Source organism: Phasianus colchicus, chromosome 38 (genome assembly GCF_987193195.1).
Source record: "Phasianus colchicus chromosome 38, bPhaCol1.hap1.1, whole genome shotgun sequence".
In the NCBI taxonomy this organism is placed as follows: domain Eukaryota; kingdom Metazoa; phylum Chordata; class Aves; order Galliformes; family Phasianidae; genus Phasianus; species Phasianus colchicus.
The window spans coordinates 2,261,004-2,276,399 of record NC_143473.1 but is presented as its reverse complement, the minus strand read 5'-3'; the positions used below and the strand labels follow the sequence as shown (position 1 = coordinate 2,276,399).

The following is a 15,396-nucleotide window of genomic DNA, read 5'->3' as shown; positions in this document are numbered from 1 at the left end:
GGAGACCCCAAGAGGAGATGGGGGATGTGGGGGGCATGGGGGGACATGGGGACCCTATGGAGACCCCAAGAGGACATGGGGGACGTGGGGGGACATGGGGGGGCATGGGGACCCTATGGAGACCCCAAGAGGATGTGGGGGGCATGGGGGCACAGGGGGACATGGGGGGCACAGGGACCCTATGGAGACCCCAAGAGGAGATGGGGGATGTGGGGGGCATGGGGGGGCATGGGGACCCTATGGAGACTTCAAGAGGAGATGGGGATGTGGGGGGACATGGGAAGACATGGGGGGCACAGGGACCCTATGGAGACCCCAAGAGGATATGGGGGACGTGGGGGGCATGGGGGGGCATGGGGACCCTATGGAGACTTCAAGAGGAGATGGGGATGTAGGGGGTATAGGGGGACATAGGGGGGCATGGGGACCCTATGGAGACCCCAAGAGGAGATGGGGGATGTGGGGGGCATGGGGGGCATGGGGGGGCATGGGGACCCTATGGAGACCCCAAGAGGAGATGGGGGATGTGGGGGGCATGGGGGGCATGGGGGGCACAGGGACCCAATGGAGACCCCAAGAGGAGATGGGGGATGTGGGGGGCATGGGGGGCATGGGGGGGCATGGGGACCCTATGGAAACCCCAAGAGGAGATGGGGGATGTGGGGGGACATGGACCCTATGGAGACCCCAAGAGGATATGGGGGACGTGGGGGGCATGGGGGGGCATGGGGACCCTATGGAGACTTCAAGAGGAGATGGGGATGTAGGGGGTATAGGGGGACATAGGGGGGCATGGGGACCCTATGGAGACCCCAAGAGGAGATGGGGGACATGGGGGAACATGGACCCTATGGAGACCCCAAGAGGAGATGGGGGACGTGGGGGCACAGGGGGACATGGGGGGCACGGGGACCCTATGGAGACCCCAAGAGGAGATGGGGGATGTGGGGGGCATGGGGGGCATGGGGGGGCATGGGGACCCTATGGAGACCCCAAGAGGAGATGGAGGATGTAGGGGGCGTGGGGGGCATGGGGGGTACAGGGGGATATGGGGGGTATGGGGACCCTATGGAGACCCCAAGAGGAGATGGGGGACGTGGGGGCACGGGGGGACAAGGGGGACACAGGGACCCTATGGAGACCCCAAGGGGACGTGGGGGACGTGGGGGGCACGGGGGGACATGGGGGGTGGCCCCACACAGCCCTGTGTCAGGGGGGAGGAGGGGTCCTCCCAGAGCACTGAGGCCTGCGGGGTCTTCATGGTGTCCCCATTGGGTCCCCGTAGGGTCCCTACGTCCCCTTGTGTTCTTCCCGTTGTCCCCATTGTGTCCCCATGTCCATCCGGGGTCTTCCTGGTGTCCCCATTGGGTCCCCATAGGGTCCCCACAGCCCCTTGGGGTCTCCATAGGATCCCCACTGGCTCCCACATCCCCTTAGGGTCCTCATTATGTCCCCATAGGGTCCCCATGTCCCATTGGGGTCTTCATAGGGTCCCCATTGGGTCCCCATGTCCCATTGGGGTCTTCCTGGTGTCCCCTTAGGGTCCCCATTGGGTTCCCCATCCTCAGGGTCTTCATAGGGTCCCCGTAGGGTTCCCATTTCCCCTTGGTGTCCCCACTGGGTCCCCATAGGGTCCCCATAGGGTCCCCATAGGGTCCCCGTGTCCCATTGGGGTCTTCATAGGGTCCCATTGGGTCCCTACATCCCCTCAGGGTCTTCTTAGTGTTTCCGTGGCCCCATATGGTCCTCATAGGGTCCCCACATCCCTATGGGGTCCCCCAGGCCCCCATGGCCATATACAGCCCCATAGGGCCCTCATGTCCCCTCAGGGTCCCCCTGCCCCCCCCAGACCCCATAGGGTCCCCACGTTCCTTTAGGGTCCCCATGTCAGCTCCATGGCCCCTTAGGATTCCCTTAGGGTCCCCCTTCCCCCCCAGACCCCATAGGGTCCCCAGGTTCCTTTAGGGTCTCCATGTCAGCTCCATGGCCCCATAGGGTGCCCTTGGGGTCCTCCTTCCCCCCCCAGACCCCATAGGGCTCCCATGTCCCCTCAGGATCCCCCTGACCCCTTTAGGGTCCCCATTGCAGCCCCATGGCTCCATAGGGTCCCCTCGTCCCCCCCCCATATCCCATAGGGTCCCCACGTCCCCTTGGGGTCCCCGTGCCCCCCCCCCAGACCCCATAGGGTCCCCAGGTTCCTTTAGGGTCCCCATGTCAGCCCCATGGCCCCATAGGGTCCCTTAGGGTCCCCCTTCCCCCCCAGACCCCATAGGGTCCCCAGGTTCCTTTAGGGTCCCCATGTCAGCCCCATGGCCCCATAGGGTTCCCTTAGGGTCCCCCTTCCCTCCCCCAGACCCCATAGGGATCCCCACATCCCTTTTGGGTTCCCCTGCCCCCCCATGGCCATATACAGCCCCCATAGGGTCCCCATGTCTCCTCAGGAAACCCCCTGCCCCCCCCCAGACCCCATAGGGTCCCCAGATTCCTTTAGGGTCCCCCTGTCAGCCCCATGGCCCCATAGGGTCCCCTCGTCCCCCCCCAGATCCCATAGGGTCCCCAAGTCCCCTCAGGGTCCCCGTGCCCCCTCTCAGACCCCATAGGGTCTCCATCTTCCTTTAGGGTCCCCATGTCAGCCCCATGGCCCCATAGGGTGCCCTTGGGGTCCCCCGTCCCCTCCAGACCTCATAGGGTCCCCATGACCCCTCAGGATCCCCCTGCCCTCCCCAGACCCCATAGGGTCCCCAGGTTCCTTTAGTGTCCCCATGTCAGCCCCATGGCCCCATAGGGTTCCCTTAGGGTCCCCCTTCCCCCCCCAGACCCCATAGGGCCCCCATGTCCCCTTAGGATCCCCCTGACCTCTTTAGGGTCCCCATGTCAGCCCCATGGCCCGACAGGGTCCCCTCAGGGTCGCCCTCTCCCCCCCCCAGACCCCATAGGGTCCCCACGTCCCCTTGGGGTCTCCGTGCCCCCTCCCAGACCCCATAGGGTCCCCAGGTTCCTTTAGGGTCCCCATGTCAGCCCCATGGCCCCATAGGGTTCCCTTAGGGTCCCCCTTCCCCCCCCCAGACCCCATAGGGTCCCCACATCCCCTCGGGGTCCCCCTTCCCCCCCCCAGACCCCATGGGGTCCCCAGGTCCCTTTAGGGTCCCCATGTCAGCCCCATGGCCCCATAGGGTTCCCTTAGGGTCCCCCTTCCCCCCCCCAGACCCCATAGGGTCCCCACATCCCCTCGGGGTCCCCCTTCCCCCCCCCAGACCCCATGGGGTCCCCAGGTCCCTTTAGGGTCCCCATGTCAGCCCCATGGCCCCATAGGGTTCCCTTAGGGTCCCCCTTCCCCCCCCAGACCCCATAGGGTCCCCACATCCCCTCGGGGTCCCCCTTCCCCCCCCCAGACCCCATGGGGTCCCCAGGTCCCTTTAGGGTCCCCATGTCAGCCCCATGGCCCCATAGGGTTCGCTTAGGGTCCCCCTTCCCCCCCCCAGACCCCATAGGGTCCCCACATCCCCTCGGGGTCCCCCTGCCCCCCCCCACCCAAAGCCCCCCATCCCCCTCAGGACCCCAAAATCCGCTCAGTTTCCCTTCCGTGTCCCCCCCCCCCCCCGGGGACCCCACGGTGGGGCAGGGCTGGACGGGGTGGGTTTTATGGGGGGGGGGCGGGGGGGGGGGGCAATTTTCGGAACTCGGATTCGTTTTAATTGCGTTTGTTTTTTAATGGCGGCTCCGCTTTTAACCCCAAATTTGGGGGCGGCGATTTTGGGGGCGTCGCTGGGGGTCCGAACGGCCCCCCCCCCCAAAAAAAAAAAAAAAAAAAAACACGACCCCCCCCCCCCCCCAACACCCCGGGGTGACACCGGGACTGTGTGCGTCATTGTGTGATATGGGGGGATGGGGGGGGAGATGGGGGGGATGGGGGGCAATATGGGATTGGGGATATGGGGGGGATATGGGGGGGATGGGGGGGGAGATGGGATTGGGGACATGGGGGGGATATGGGGGGGATGGGGGGCAATATGGGATTGGGGACATGGGGGGGATATGGGGTGGGATGGGGGGCAATATGGGATTGGGGATATGGGGGGAATATGGGGGGAATGGGGGGGAATATGGGATTGGGGGGATGGGGGGGATATGGGGGGGATGGGGGGCAATATGGGATTGGGGACATGGGGGGGATATGGGGGGCATGGGGGGGGAGATGGGATTGGGGACATGGGGGGGATATGGGGGGAATGGGGGGGGAGATGGGATTGGGGATATGGGGGGGGATATGGGGGGGATGGGGGCAATATGGGATTGGGGACATGGGGGGGACATGGGGGGGATGGGGGGCAATATGGGATTGGGGACATGGGGGGGGATATGGGGTGGAGATGGGTGGGGATATGGGATTGGGGATATGGGGGGGATATGGGGGGGATGGGGGGCAATATGGGATTGGGGACATGGGGGGGATATGGGGGGCATGGGTGGGGATATGGGATTGGGGACATGGGGGGGATATGGGGGGAATGGGGGGAATATGGGATTGGGGATATGGGGGGGATATGGGGGGGATGGGGGGCAATATGGGATTGGGGACATGGGGGGGATATGGGGGGCATGGGGGGGGAGATGGGATTGGGGACATGGGGGGGATATGGGGGGGATGGGGGGAATATGGGATTGGGGATATGGGGGGGATGGGGGGCAATATGGGATTGGGGACATGGGGGGGATATGGGGGGCATGGGGGGGGAGATGGGATTGGGGACATGGGGGGGATATGGGGGGGATGGGGGGCAATATGGGATTGGGGACATGGGGGGGATATGGGGGGGATGGGGGGGGAGATGGGATTGGGGATATGGGGGGGATATGGGGGGGATGGGGGGGAATATGGGATTGGGGACATGGGGGGCAATATGGGGTGGGATGGGGGGAATATGGGATTGGGGATATGGGGGGGATATGGGGGGAATGGGGGGAATATGGGATTGGGGACATGGGGGGGATATGGGGGGGATGGGGGGCAATATGGGATTGGGGATATGGGGGGGATATGGGGGGGATGGGGGGCAATATGGGATTGGGGACATGGGGGGGGATATGGGGGGGATGGGGGGCAATATGGGATTGGGGACATGGGGGGGATATGGGGGGGATGGGGGGCAATATGGGATTGGGGACATGGGGGGGATATGGGGGGGATGGGGGGGGAGATGGGATTGGGGACATGGGGGGGATATGGGGGGGATGGGGGGCAATATGGGATTGGGGACATGGGGGGGATATGGGGTGGGATGGGGGGCAATATGGGATTGGGGATATGGGGGGAATATGGGGGGAATGGGGGGGAATATGGGATTGGGGGGATGGGGGGGATATGGGGGGGATGGGGGGCAATATGGGATTGGGGACATGGGGGGGATATGGGGGGCATGGGGGGGGAGATGGGATTGGGGACATGGGGGGGATATGGGGGGAATGGGGGGGGAGATGGGATTGGGGATATGGGGGGGGATATGGGGGGGATGGGGGCAATATGGGATTGGGGACATGGGGGGGACATGGGGGGGATGGGGGGCAATATGGGATTGGGGACATGGGGGGGGATATGGGGTGGAGATGGGTGGGGATATGGGATTGGGGATATGGGGGGGATATGGGGGGGATGGGGGGCAATATGGGATTGGGGACATGGGGGGGATATGGGGGGCATGGGTGGGGATATGGGATTGGGGACATGGGGGGGATATGGGGGGAATGGGGGGAATATGGGATTGGGGATATGGGGGGGATATGGGGGGGATGGGGGGCAATATGGGATTGGGGACATGGGGGGGATATGGGGGGCATGGGGGGGGAGATGGGATTGGGGACATGGGGGGGATATGGGGGGGATGGGGGGAATATGGGATTGGGGATATGGGGGGGATGGGGGGCAATATGGGATTGGGGACATGGGGGGGATATGGGGGGCATGGGGGGGGAGATGGGATTGGGGACATGGGGGGGATATGGGGGGGATGGGGGGCAATATGGGATTGGGGACATGGGGGGGATATGGGGGGGATGGGGGGGGAGATGGGATTGGGGATATGGGGGGGATATGGGGGGGATGGGGGGGAATATGGGATTGGGGACATGGGGGGCAATATGGGGTGGGATGGGGGGAATATGGGATTGGGGATATGGGGGGGATATGGGGGGAATGGGGGGAATATGGGATTGGGGACATGGGGGGGATATGGGGGGGATGGGGGGCAATATGGGATTGGGGATATGGGGGGGATATGGGGGGGATGGGGGGCAATATGGGATTGGGGACATGGGGGGGGATATGGGGGGGATGGGGGGCAATATGGGATTGGGGACATGGGGGGGATATGGGGGGGATGGGGGGCAATATGGGATTGGGGACATGGGGGGGATATGGGGGGGATATGGGGGGGGATGGGGGGCAATATGGGATTGGGGACATGGGGGGGATATGGGGGGGATGGGGGGCAATATGGGATTGGGGACATGGGGGGGATATGGGGGGGATATGGGGTGGGGATATGGGATTGGGGATATGGGGGGGATATGGGGGGGATGGGGGGCAATATGGGATTGGGGACATGGGGGGGATATGGGGGGGATATGGGGGGGATATGGGGGAATATGGGGGGGATGGGGGGCAATATGGGATTGGGGATATGGGGGGGATATGGGGTGGAGATGGGTGGGGATATGGGATTGGGGATATGGGGGGCATATGGGGGGAATGGGGGGGAATATGGGATTGGGGAGATGGGGGGGATATGGGGGGGGCATGGGGTGGGGATATGGGGTGGGAGGGATGGGGGGGGATATGGGGGAGGGATATGAGGTGAAGATATGGGGGGGCACAGCCCCATAGGTGGGTATGGGGGGGTCACAGCCCCATAAGTGGGTATGGGGGGGGCACAGCCCCATAGGTGGGCTGTGGGGGGGTCACACACCCAGTAGGTGGGTATGGGGGGGGGGGTCACAGCCCCATAGGTGCGTATGAGGGGGGGCACAGCCCCGTAGGTGGGCTGTGGGGGGCTCACACACCCAGTAGGTGGGTATGGGTCTGGGGGGGGGGGGGGTCACAGCCCCATAGCTGGGGTATGGGGGGGGGCACAGCCCCATAGGTGGCTCTCGGGGGGGTCACACACCCAGTAGGTGGGTATGGGGGGGGCACAGCCCCATAGGTGGGTATGGGGGGGTCACACACCCAGTAGGTGGGTATGGGGGGGGGGGTCACAGCCCCATAGGTGGGCTGTGGGGGGGGGCACAGCCCCATAGGTGGGGTATGGGGGGGTCACAGCCCCATAGGTGGGTATGGGGGGGGGCACAGCCCCATAGGTGGGCTCTGAGGGGGGGGCACAGCCCCATAGGTGGGTATGGGGGGGGGCACAGCCCCATAGGTGGGCTGTGGGGGGGGGCACAGCCCCATAGGTGGGGTATGGGGGGGTCACAGCCCCATAGGTGGGTATGGGGGGGGGCACAGCCCCATAGGTGGGCTCTGAGGGGGGGGCACAGCCCCATAGGTGGGTATGGGGGGGGGCACAGCCCCATAGGTGGGCTGTGGGGGGGGGCACAGCCCCATAGGTGGGTATGGGGGGGGCACAGCCCCATAGGTGGGGTATGGGGGGGTCACAGCCCCATAGGTGGGCTCTGAGGGGGGGGCACAGCCCCATAGGTGGGTATGGGGGGGGGGGTCACAGCCCCATAGGTGGGCTCTGAGGGGGGGGTCACAGCCCCATAGGTGCGTATGGGGGGGGCACAGCCCCATAGGTGGGCTGTGGGGGGTCACACACCCAGTAGGTGGGTATGGGGGGGGGGCCACAGCCCATAGATGGTTTGGGGGCGTTGTGCCCCAGTTTCCCCTCCCACTCCCCTCCCCCCCCCCCACGAACCCCCCCGCCCCCCCCCCCCCCTCCTCCCCCCTCCGTGACGTGGGGGCGGGGCGGGACCCGGCGGTGCAGAACGTGGGGACAGCGCGTGGGGACGGTCACAACCGGCTGCGGCCCCCCCCCCACCTCGACCCTCGACCCCCCCCCCCCCCCATAAAAGACCATCGCGACCCCCCCCCACCCCCCCCATAAAACGGGACCCCGCGACCCCCACGGGTGACATCGGTTGACCCCACGCGGGATTCGAACCCACGGAGCGATGGCGGAGGGGGACGGGGAGGACGATGTGCAGTTCCTGAGGACGGTGAGGTTTTTTGGGGGGGGGGGGGTACTGGGAGGGACTGGGTGATACTGGGGGGCGTTGGGGGGGGTTCTGGGGGGGGATAGGGGGGCATTGGGTGAAGGATGGGGGGGACTGGGGGGGGCTTGGGGATACTGGGGGGTCGGGAGCGGGGCATTGGGGGGGTACTGGGAGGCACTGGGGGGCACTGGAGGGACACTGGGGGGTACTGGGAGAGGGACTGGGGGGTACTGGGGGGTACTGGGAGAGGGACTGGGGGGTACTGGGAGGTACTGGGGGGTACTGGGGAATACTGGGGGGGCACTGGGGGGGCACTGGGAGAGGGACTGGGGGGTACTGGGGGGGCTGGGGGGCATTGCGGGGGTGCTGGGGGGGTACTGGGAGGCGCTGGGAGGGCACAGGGGAGCACTGGGGGTACTGGGAGAGGGACTGGGGGGTACTGGGAGGTACTGGGGGGCACTGGGGGGGCACTGGGAGAAGGACTGGGGGGTACTGGGGGGGCTGGGGGGCACTGGGGGGGCACTGGGAGAGGGACTGGGGGTACTGGGGGGGATGGGGGGACTGGGGGGGTACTGGGGGGTACTGGGAGGGCACAGTGGGGCAGTGGGAGAGGGACTGGGGGGTACTGGGGGGGCTGGGGGGCACTGGGGGGGCAGTGGGAGGCACTGGAGGACACTGGGGGGCACTGGGAGAAGGACTGGGGGGTACTGGGGGGGATGGGGGGGCATTGGGGGGGTACTGGGGGGGTACTGGGAGGCACTGGAGGACACTGGGGGGGCACTGGGAGAAGGACTGGGGGGTACTGGGGGGGCTGGGGGGCATTGGGGGGGCACTGGGGAGGTACTGGGAGGCACTGGAGGATACTGGGGGGGCACTGGGGGGCACTGGGGGGGCACTGGGAGAGGGACTGGGAGAGGGACTGGGAGGAACTGGGGGATACTGGTGGGGCTGGGGGGGCATTGGGGGGGTACTGGGAGGCACTGGGGGATACTGGGAGGGGGCAGTCGGGGCTTCTGGGGGGCATTGGGAGGTGGGGGGGGTGTGGGGGGGTTACTGGGAGGCACTGGGAGATACTGGGGGGGGGCAGTAGGGGCTTCTGGGGGGCATTGGGAGGTGGGGGGGGTGTGGGGGGGGTACTGGGAGGCACTGGGAGATACTGGGGGGGGGGGCACTTGGGGGAAGGTCTGGGGGGGTCTGGGGGCACTGGGAGTCGCTGGGGGGGGGTCCTGGGGAGAACTATGGGGGGGGGCACGGGGGGGGGGCATTGGGGTAAACTGGGGGGTATAGGGGCAGTTATGGGGGCTGGGGGGGGCACTGGGGGGGGCACTGGGAGCAATGGGGGGGGTTGGGCTCTGCACCCCCCCCTCCCCCCCCCCCCCCACCTGTCCCTGTCCCAAAAATACCCCCGGGGGGGGGGGGGGGAGGGGCACACAGCTGTTCTAATTGGGGGGGGGGGGGGCAGAAATGGGATCCGGGACCCAAAAATACCCCCTATGTGGGGGGGGGGGAGGGGGGGGGTCCTATTTTGGGTCGTTTGTCCCACATTGGACCGGGGGGGGGGGGGGAATTAATTAGATTAATTTTTTTTTTTAATGAGGTTAATTAGTTTTTAATGAGTTTTTTGTAATGAGGAAGGAAATGAGGGGGAATTGGGGGGGGGGGGTCAGGTTTGGTGTCCCCCCCCCCCTCCACATTGCAGTGACCCCAATGGCAGCTGAGGAATTTCATCCCCCCCCCCCTCCCTCCTCCTCCCCCCCCCCACAGAGCGATGGGAACAGGTGGGGGGGGGGGGGCAGGTTGTGGGGGGGGGGGGGAATGGGGAAAAATGGGGGGGGGGTCCGTAGGGCTGTGAGCCCCCCCCCCCAAAAAAGATGCATGGAGGGATATTGGGGGGGGGGGAATGAGGCACAGATGGGGCGCAATGGGGAAACTGAGGCACTGGGGGGGGTCTGGGGGCTGCGTGGGGTTTTTTGGGGGGGGGTCTTTGGGGGGGGGTCTTTATGGTCGTGCCCCCCCCAGGGTGATATTGGGGGGGGGGCAAATGGGGGTCAGTGGGGCAGAAATGGGGGGGGAATGAGGCACGAATGGGGCACAATGGGGAAACTGAGGCACTGGGGGGGGTCTGGGGGCCGCATGGGGTTTTTTGGGGGGGGGGTCTTTAGGGGGGGGGTCTTTATGGCCGTGCCCCCCCCCAAGAGTAGTGGGGTGATATGGGGGGGATACTGGGGGGGGGAATGGGGGTCAGTGGGGCAGAAATGGGGGGGAAACTGAGGCACGAATGGGGCGCAATGGGGAAACTGAGGCACTGGGGGGGGTCTGGGGGCTGCGTGGGGTTTTTTTGGGGGGGGGTCTTTAGGGGGGGGTCCATAGGGCTCTGACCCCCCCCAGGGTAATGGGGTGATATTGGGGGGGGGGCAAATGGGGGTCAGTGGGGCAGAAATGGGGGGGGGAAAGTGAGGCACGAATGGGGCGCAATGGGGAAACTGAGGCACTGGGGGGGGGTCTGGGGGCTGCGTGGGGTTTTTTTGAGGGGGGGTCTTTAGGGGTGGGGTCTTTATGGTCGTGCCCCCCCCCAGGGTGATGGGGTGATATTGGGGGGGGGCAAATGGGGGTCAGTGGGGCAGAAATGGGGGGGGAAAGTGAGGCACGAATGGGGCACAATGGGGAAACTGAGGCACTGGGGGGGGTCTGGGGGCTGCATGGGGTTTTTTTGGGGGGGGGGTCTTTAGGGGGGGGTCTTTATGGTCGTGCCCCCCCCCCAAGAGTAATGGGGTGATATGGGGGGGATACTGGGGGGGGGATGGGGGTCAGTGGGGCAGAAATGGGGGGGGAAACTGAGGCACGAATGGGGCGCAATGGGGAAACTGAGGCACCGGGGGGGTCTGGGGGCTGCATGAGGTTTTTTGAGGGGGGGTCTTTCAGGGGGGTCTTTATGGCCGTGCCCCCCCCCCAAGAGTAATGGGGTGATATGGGGGGGATACTGGGGGGGGGATGGGGGTCAGTGGGGTAGAAATGGGGGGGGAAACTGAGGCACGAATGGGGCGCTATGGGGAAACTGAGGCACTGGGGGGGTCTGGGGGCTGCATGGGGTTTTTTGGGGGGGGGGTCTTTAGGGGGAGGGTCTTTATGGCCGTGCCCCCCCCCAGGGTGATGGGGTGATATTGGGGGGGGGGCAAATGGGGGTCAGTGGGGCAGAAAGGGGGGGAAAGTGAGGCACGAATGGGGCGCAATGGGGAAACAGAGGCACTGGGGGGGTCTGGGGGCTGCGTGGGGTTTTTTTGGGGGGGGGTCTTTATGGCCGTGCCCCCCCCAGGACGATGAGGTGGTGCTGCAATGCACCACGACGCTGCTGAAGGAGCAGCTGAAGCTCTGCCTGGCGGCCGAAGGCTTCGGGAACCGTCTGTGCTTCCTGGAGCCCACCTCCAACGCACAGGTTTGGGAGGGGGGGGGGCACCCATGGGTGGGGGGCACCCATAGGTGGGGGGGGGGGAGGGGGGAGCAACCCTGGGGATGGGGGTGTTTGGAATGCTGGGAGGGCAGCCCATGTTTTAGGGTGGGGGTCTCAGGTGGCTCCTCTGTGTGGGGTCGTCGTGTCCCCCCCCCCCCGTGACCCCAATGCCCCCCCGTGACCCCGTGACCCCGATGCCCCCCCGTGACCCCAATGTCTCCCCATTAATTTGGTCCCCCCCCCACGACCCCAGTGTCCCTCAATGTCCGCTTGGTGCCCCTATGACCCCAATGTCCCCCCGTGACCCCGATGTCCCCCCGTGACCCCAATGTCTCCCCATTAATTTGGTCCCCCCCCCACGACCCCAGTGTCCCTCAATGTCCCCTTGGTGCCCCTATGACCCCAATGTCCCCCCGTGACCCCAATGTCCCCCCATCAACTTGGTCCCCCCCCCCCGTGACCCCATGCTCCCTATGACCCCAATGTCCCCCATGACCCCAATGACCCCAGTGACCCTCATGACCCCTCGGTGCCCCCATGACCCCTCTGACCCCGCTGACCCCATGACCCCCATGACCTCTATGTCCCCTCAGTGCCCCAATGACCCCCATGACCCCCATGTCCCCTCGGTGCCCCCATGACCCGCATGACCCCATGACCCCCATGACCCCTCGGTGCCCCCATGACCGCAATGACCCCAATGACCCCCATGTCCCCCCATGACCCCAATGACCCCCATGACCCCCATAACCCCATGTACCCTCGGTGCCCCCATGACCCCATGACCCCAATGACCCCAGTGACCCTCATGACCCCTCCGTGCCCCCATGACCCCTCTGACCCCGCTGACCCCATGACCCGCATGACCTCTAGGTCCCCTCTGTGCCCCAATGACCCCCATGACCCCCATGTCCCCTTGGTGCCCCCATGACCGCAATGACCCCCATGTCCCCCCATGACGCCAATGACCCCCATGACCCCCATAACCCCCATGTCCCCTCAGTGCCCCCAATGACCCCCATGACCCCCATGACCCCTCGGTGCCCCCATGACCCCTCTGACCCCGCTGACCCCATGACCCCCATGACCTCTATGTCCCCTCAGTGCCCCAATGACCCCCATGACCCCATGTCCCATCGGTGCCCCCATGACCCCAATGACCCCAATGACCCCCATGACCCCCATGTCCCCCATGTCCCCCATGACCCCAATGACCCCAGTGCCCCCCATGTCCCCTCAGTGCCCCCATGACCCGCATGACCCCATGACCCCCATGACCCCTCGGTGCCCCATGACCCCCATGACCCCCATGACCCCTCGGTGCCCCTATGACCCCCATGACCTCTATGTCCCCTCAGTGCCCCAATGACCCCAGTAACCCCCATCTCCCCTCGGTGCCCCCATGACCCGCATGACCCCCATGACCCCCATGACCCCTCGGTGCCCCCGTGACCCCTCTGACCCCGCTGACCCCATGACCCCCATGACCCCTCGGTGCCCCCGTGACCCCTCTGACCCCGCTGACCCCAATGCCCCCCCCCAGAATGTGCCCCCCGACCTGGCCGTGTGCTGCTTCGTCCTGGAGCAGTCGCTGTCGGTCCGAGCGCTGCAGGAGATGTTGGCCAACTGCGCGGAGAGCGGCGGAGAGGTCAGGGGTCAAAGGTCACGGGGTCGGGGGGTCAAAGGTCACGGGGCGTAGGGGGGGCACGAGACCCCGCGTGGGTCTGCAGAGCAGGGAATGGGGGGTGGGGGGAGTAATAGGGTGGGGTGCTGGGGGGGGGGGGTGTCTATGGGGTGGGGGTCATGGGGTCACGGTGGGGGCAAGGGGTCAGGGGTCAAAGGTCACGGGGTCAAGGCGGGGGCACGGCAGCAGAGCAGAGAATGGGTGGAGGGGAGGTAATGGGGGGGGGGGGTGTCTATGGGGTGGGGGTCAGGGTGGGGTCACAGGGTCACAGCCCCCCCCCCACCCACCCCCTCCCATGTTGGCCAATAGCTTTGAGGGGTGGGGGGGGGGCAATCTATGGGGTGGGGGTCACGGGGTCAGGGTGGGGTCATGATGGGGTTACGGGGTCGGGGGGGGGGTCAGGGGGTCACAGCCCCCCTCCCTCTGATGGAGGTGAGCGGATGGTGGGGGGTCCCGGGGAGGGGGGGGGGGAATCACTGAATCTGGGGGGGCTCAGGGGGTCCCAGCCCCCTCCTCCCCCTCTCCCTTATGATGGAGGTGAATGGGGGGGGGGTCTCGGGGGGGGGTCCTTAAGCAGAGGGGGGGAGTGGGAAATGGGGGGGGGTCTCAGGTTCATCCCCCCCCCCTCAGTGACACTCTGTTCTCTCCCCCTTCCCCCCCCCCCCCCCCCCCAAAACCCCACACCCGCCCCAGGGGGTCGATCTGGATAAGTGGGTAAGGAGGTGCTGTGCCCCCCCCACCTTTGGCCTCACCTCCTCCTCCTCCTCCTCCTCCGCATGGAGACCCCCCCCCCCAAAAATCCTCAGAACCTAAAATCCTGGGAACGACCCCCCCCACCCCCCCAACACCCCCTCCTCAAAATCCTGAGGCTCCCTACGTAACCCTCAGATCCCCCCCCCCAAATCCTGAGACCCCCCCCAACTCTGAGACCCCCCCACTCCCCTCTGACCGCCCCCAAATCATGAGGACCCCCCCCAAAATCCTCAGATCCCAAATCCTGAGACCCCCCCCAAAATCCTCAGATCCCAAATCCTCAGACCCCCCCCCCAGAATCCTCAGATCCCAAATCCTGAGGACCCCCCCCAAATCCTGAGGACCCCCCCCCAGAATCCTCAGATCCCAAATCCTGAGACCCCCCCCAAAATCCTCAGATCCCAAATCCTCAGACCTCCCCTCCAAAATACTGAGATCCCAAATCCTGAGGACCCCCCCCCAAAATCCTCAGATCCCAAATCCTGAGAGCCCCCCCCCAAATCCTGGGGACCCCCCCAAATCCTAAGACCCCCCCGCTCCCCTCTGACCCCCCCCCAAATCCTGAGACCCCCCCAAAATCCTCAGATCCCAAATCCTGAGAGCCCCCCCCCCAAATCCTGGGGACCCCCCCAAATCCTAAGACCCCAAATCCTAAGACCCCCCCCAATCCTGAGACCCCCCCACTCCCCTCTGACCCCCCCAAATCCCGAGGACCCCCCCCAAAATCCTGAGACCCCAAATCCTGCGACCCCCCCCAAATCCTGAGACCCCCCCCACTCCCATCAGACCCGCCCAAATCCTGAGGACCCCCCCCCCAAAATCCTCAGATCCCAAATCCTACGACCCCCCCCCAAAATACTGAGACCCCAAATCCTGAGACCCCCCCCCCAAATCCTGGGACCCCCCCCAAATCCTGACAGCCCCCCCCAAATCCTGAGGACCCCCCCCCAAAATCCTCAGATCCCAAATCCTGAGAGCCCCCCCCCAAATCCTGGGGACCCCCCCAAATCCTAAGACCCCCCCGCTCCCCTCAGACCCCCCCAAATCCTGAGAGCCCCCCCAAAATCCTCAGATCCCAAATCCTGAGACCCCCCCCAAATCCTGAGGACCCCCCCATCAAATCCTCAGACCCCAAATCCTGGGACCCCCCCCAAATCCTGAGACCCCCACCCCAAATCCTGAGGACCCCCCCCCAGAATCCTCAGATCCCAAATCCTGAGACCCCCCCCCCAAATCCTAAGACCCTCCCCAAATCCTGAGGACCCCCCCCAAAATTCTCAGATCCCAAATCCTGAGAGCCCCCCCCCAA

At 65.6% G+C, this 15,396-nt stretch overlaps 1 protein-coding gene across 1 annotated transcript in view; it reads left to right on the top strand.

Moving 5' to 3' along the window:
* Positions 1-8,081: 8,081 nt before the first annotated feature.
* The window catches only part of RYR1 (ryanodine receptor 1), a 180,050-nt gene continuing 172,735 nt past the window's right edge, over positions 8,082-15,396 (top strand). Inside the window, exons 1-3 of the mRNA XM_090129818.1 lie at positions 8,082-8,205; positions 11,516-11,635; positions 13,194-13,298. Coding sequence (XP_089985944.1) covers positions 8,161-8,205; positions 11,516-11,635; positions 13,194-13,298 — 270 coding nt within the window. The 5' untranslated portion in view covers positions 8,082-8,160. The remainder of the gene's footprint in view (positions 8,206-11,515; positions 11,636-13,193; positions 13,299-15,396) is intronic.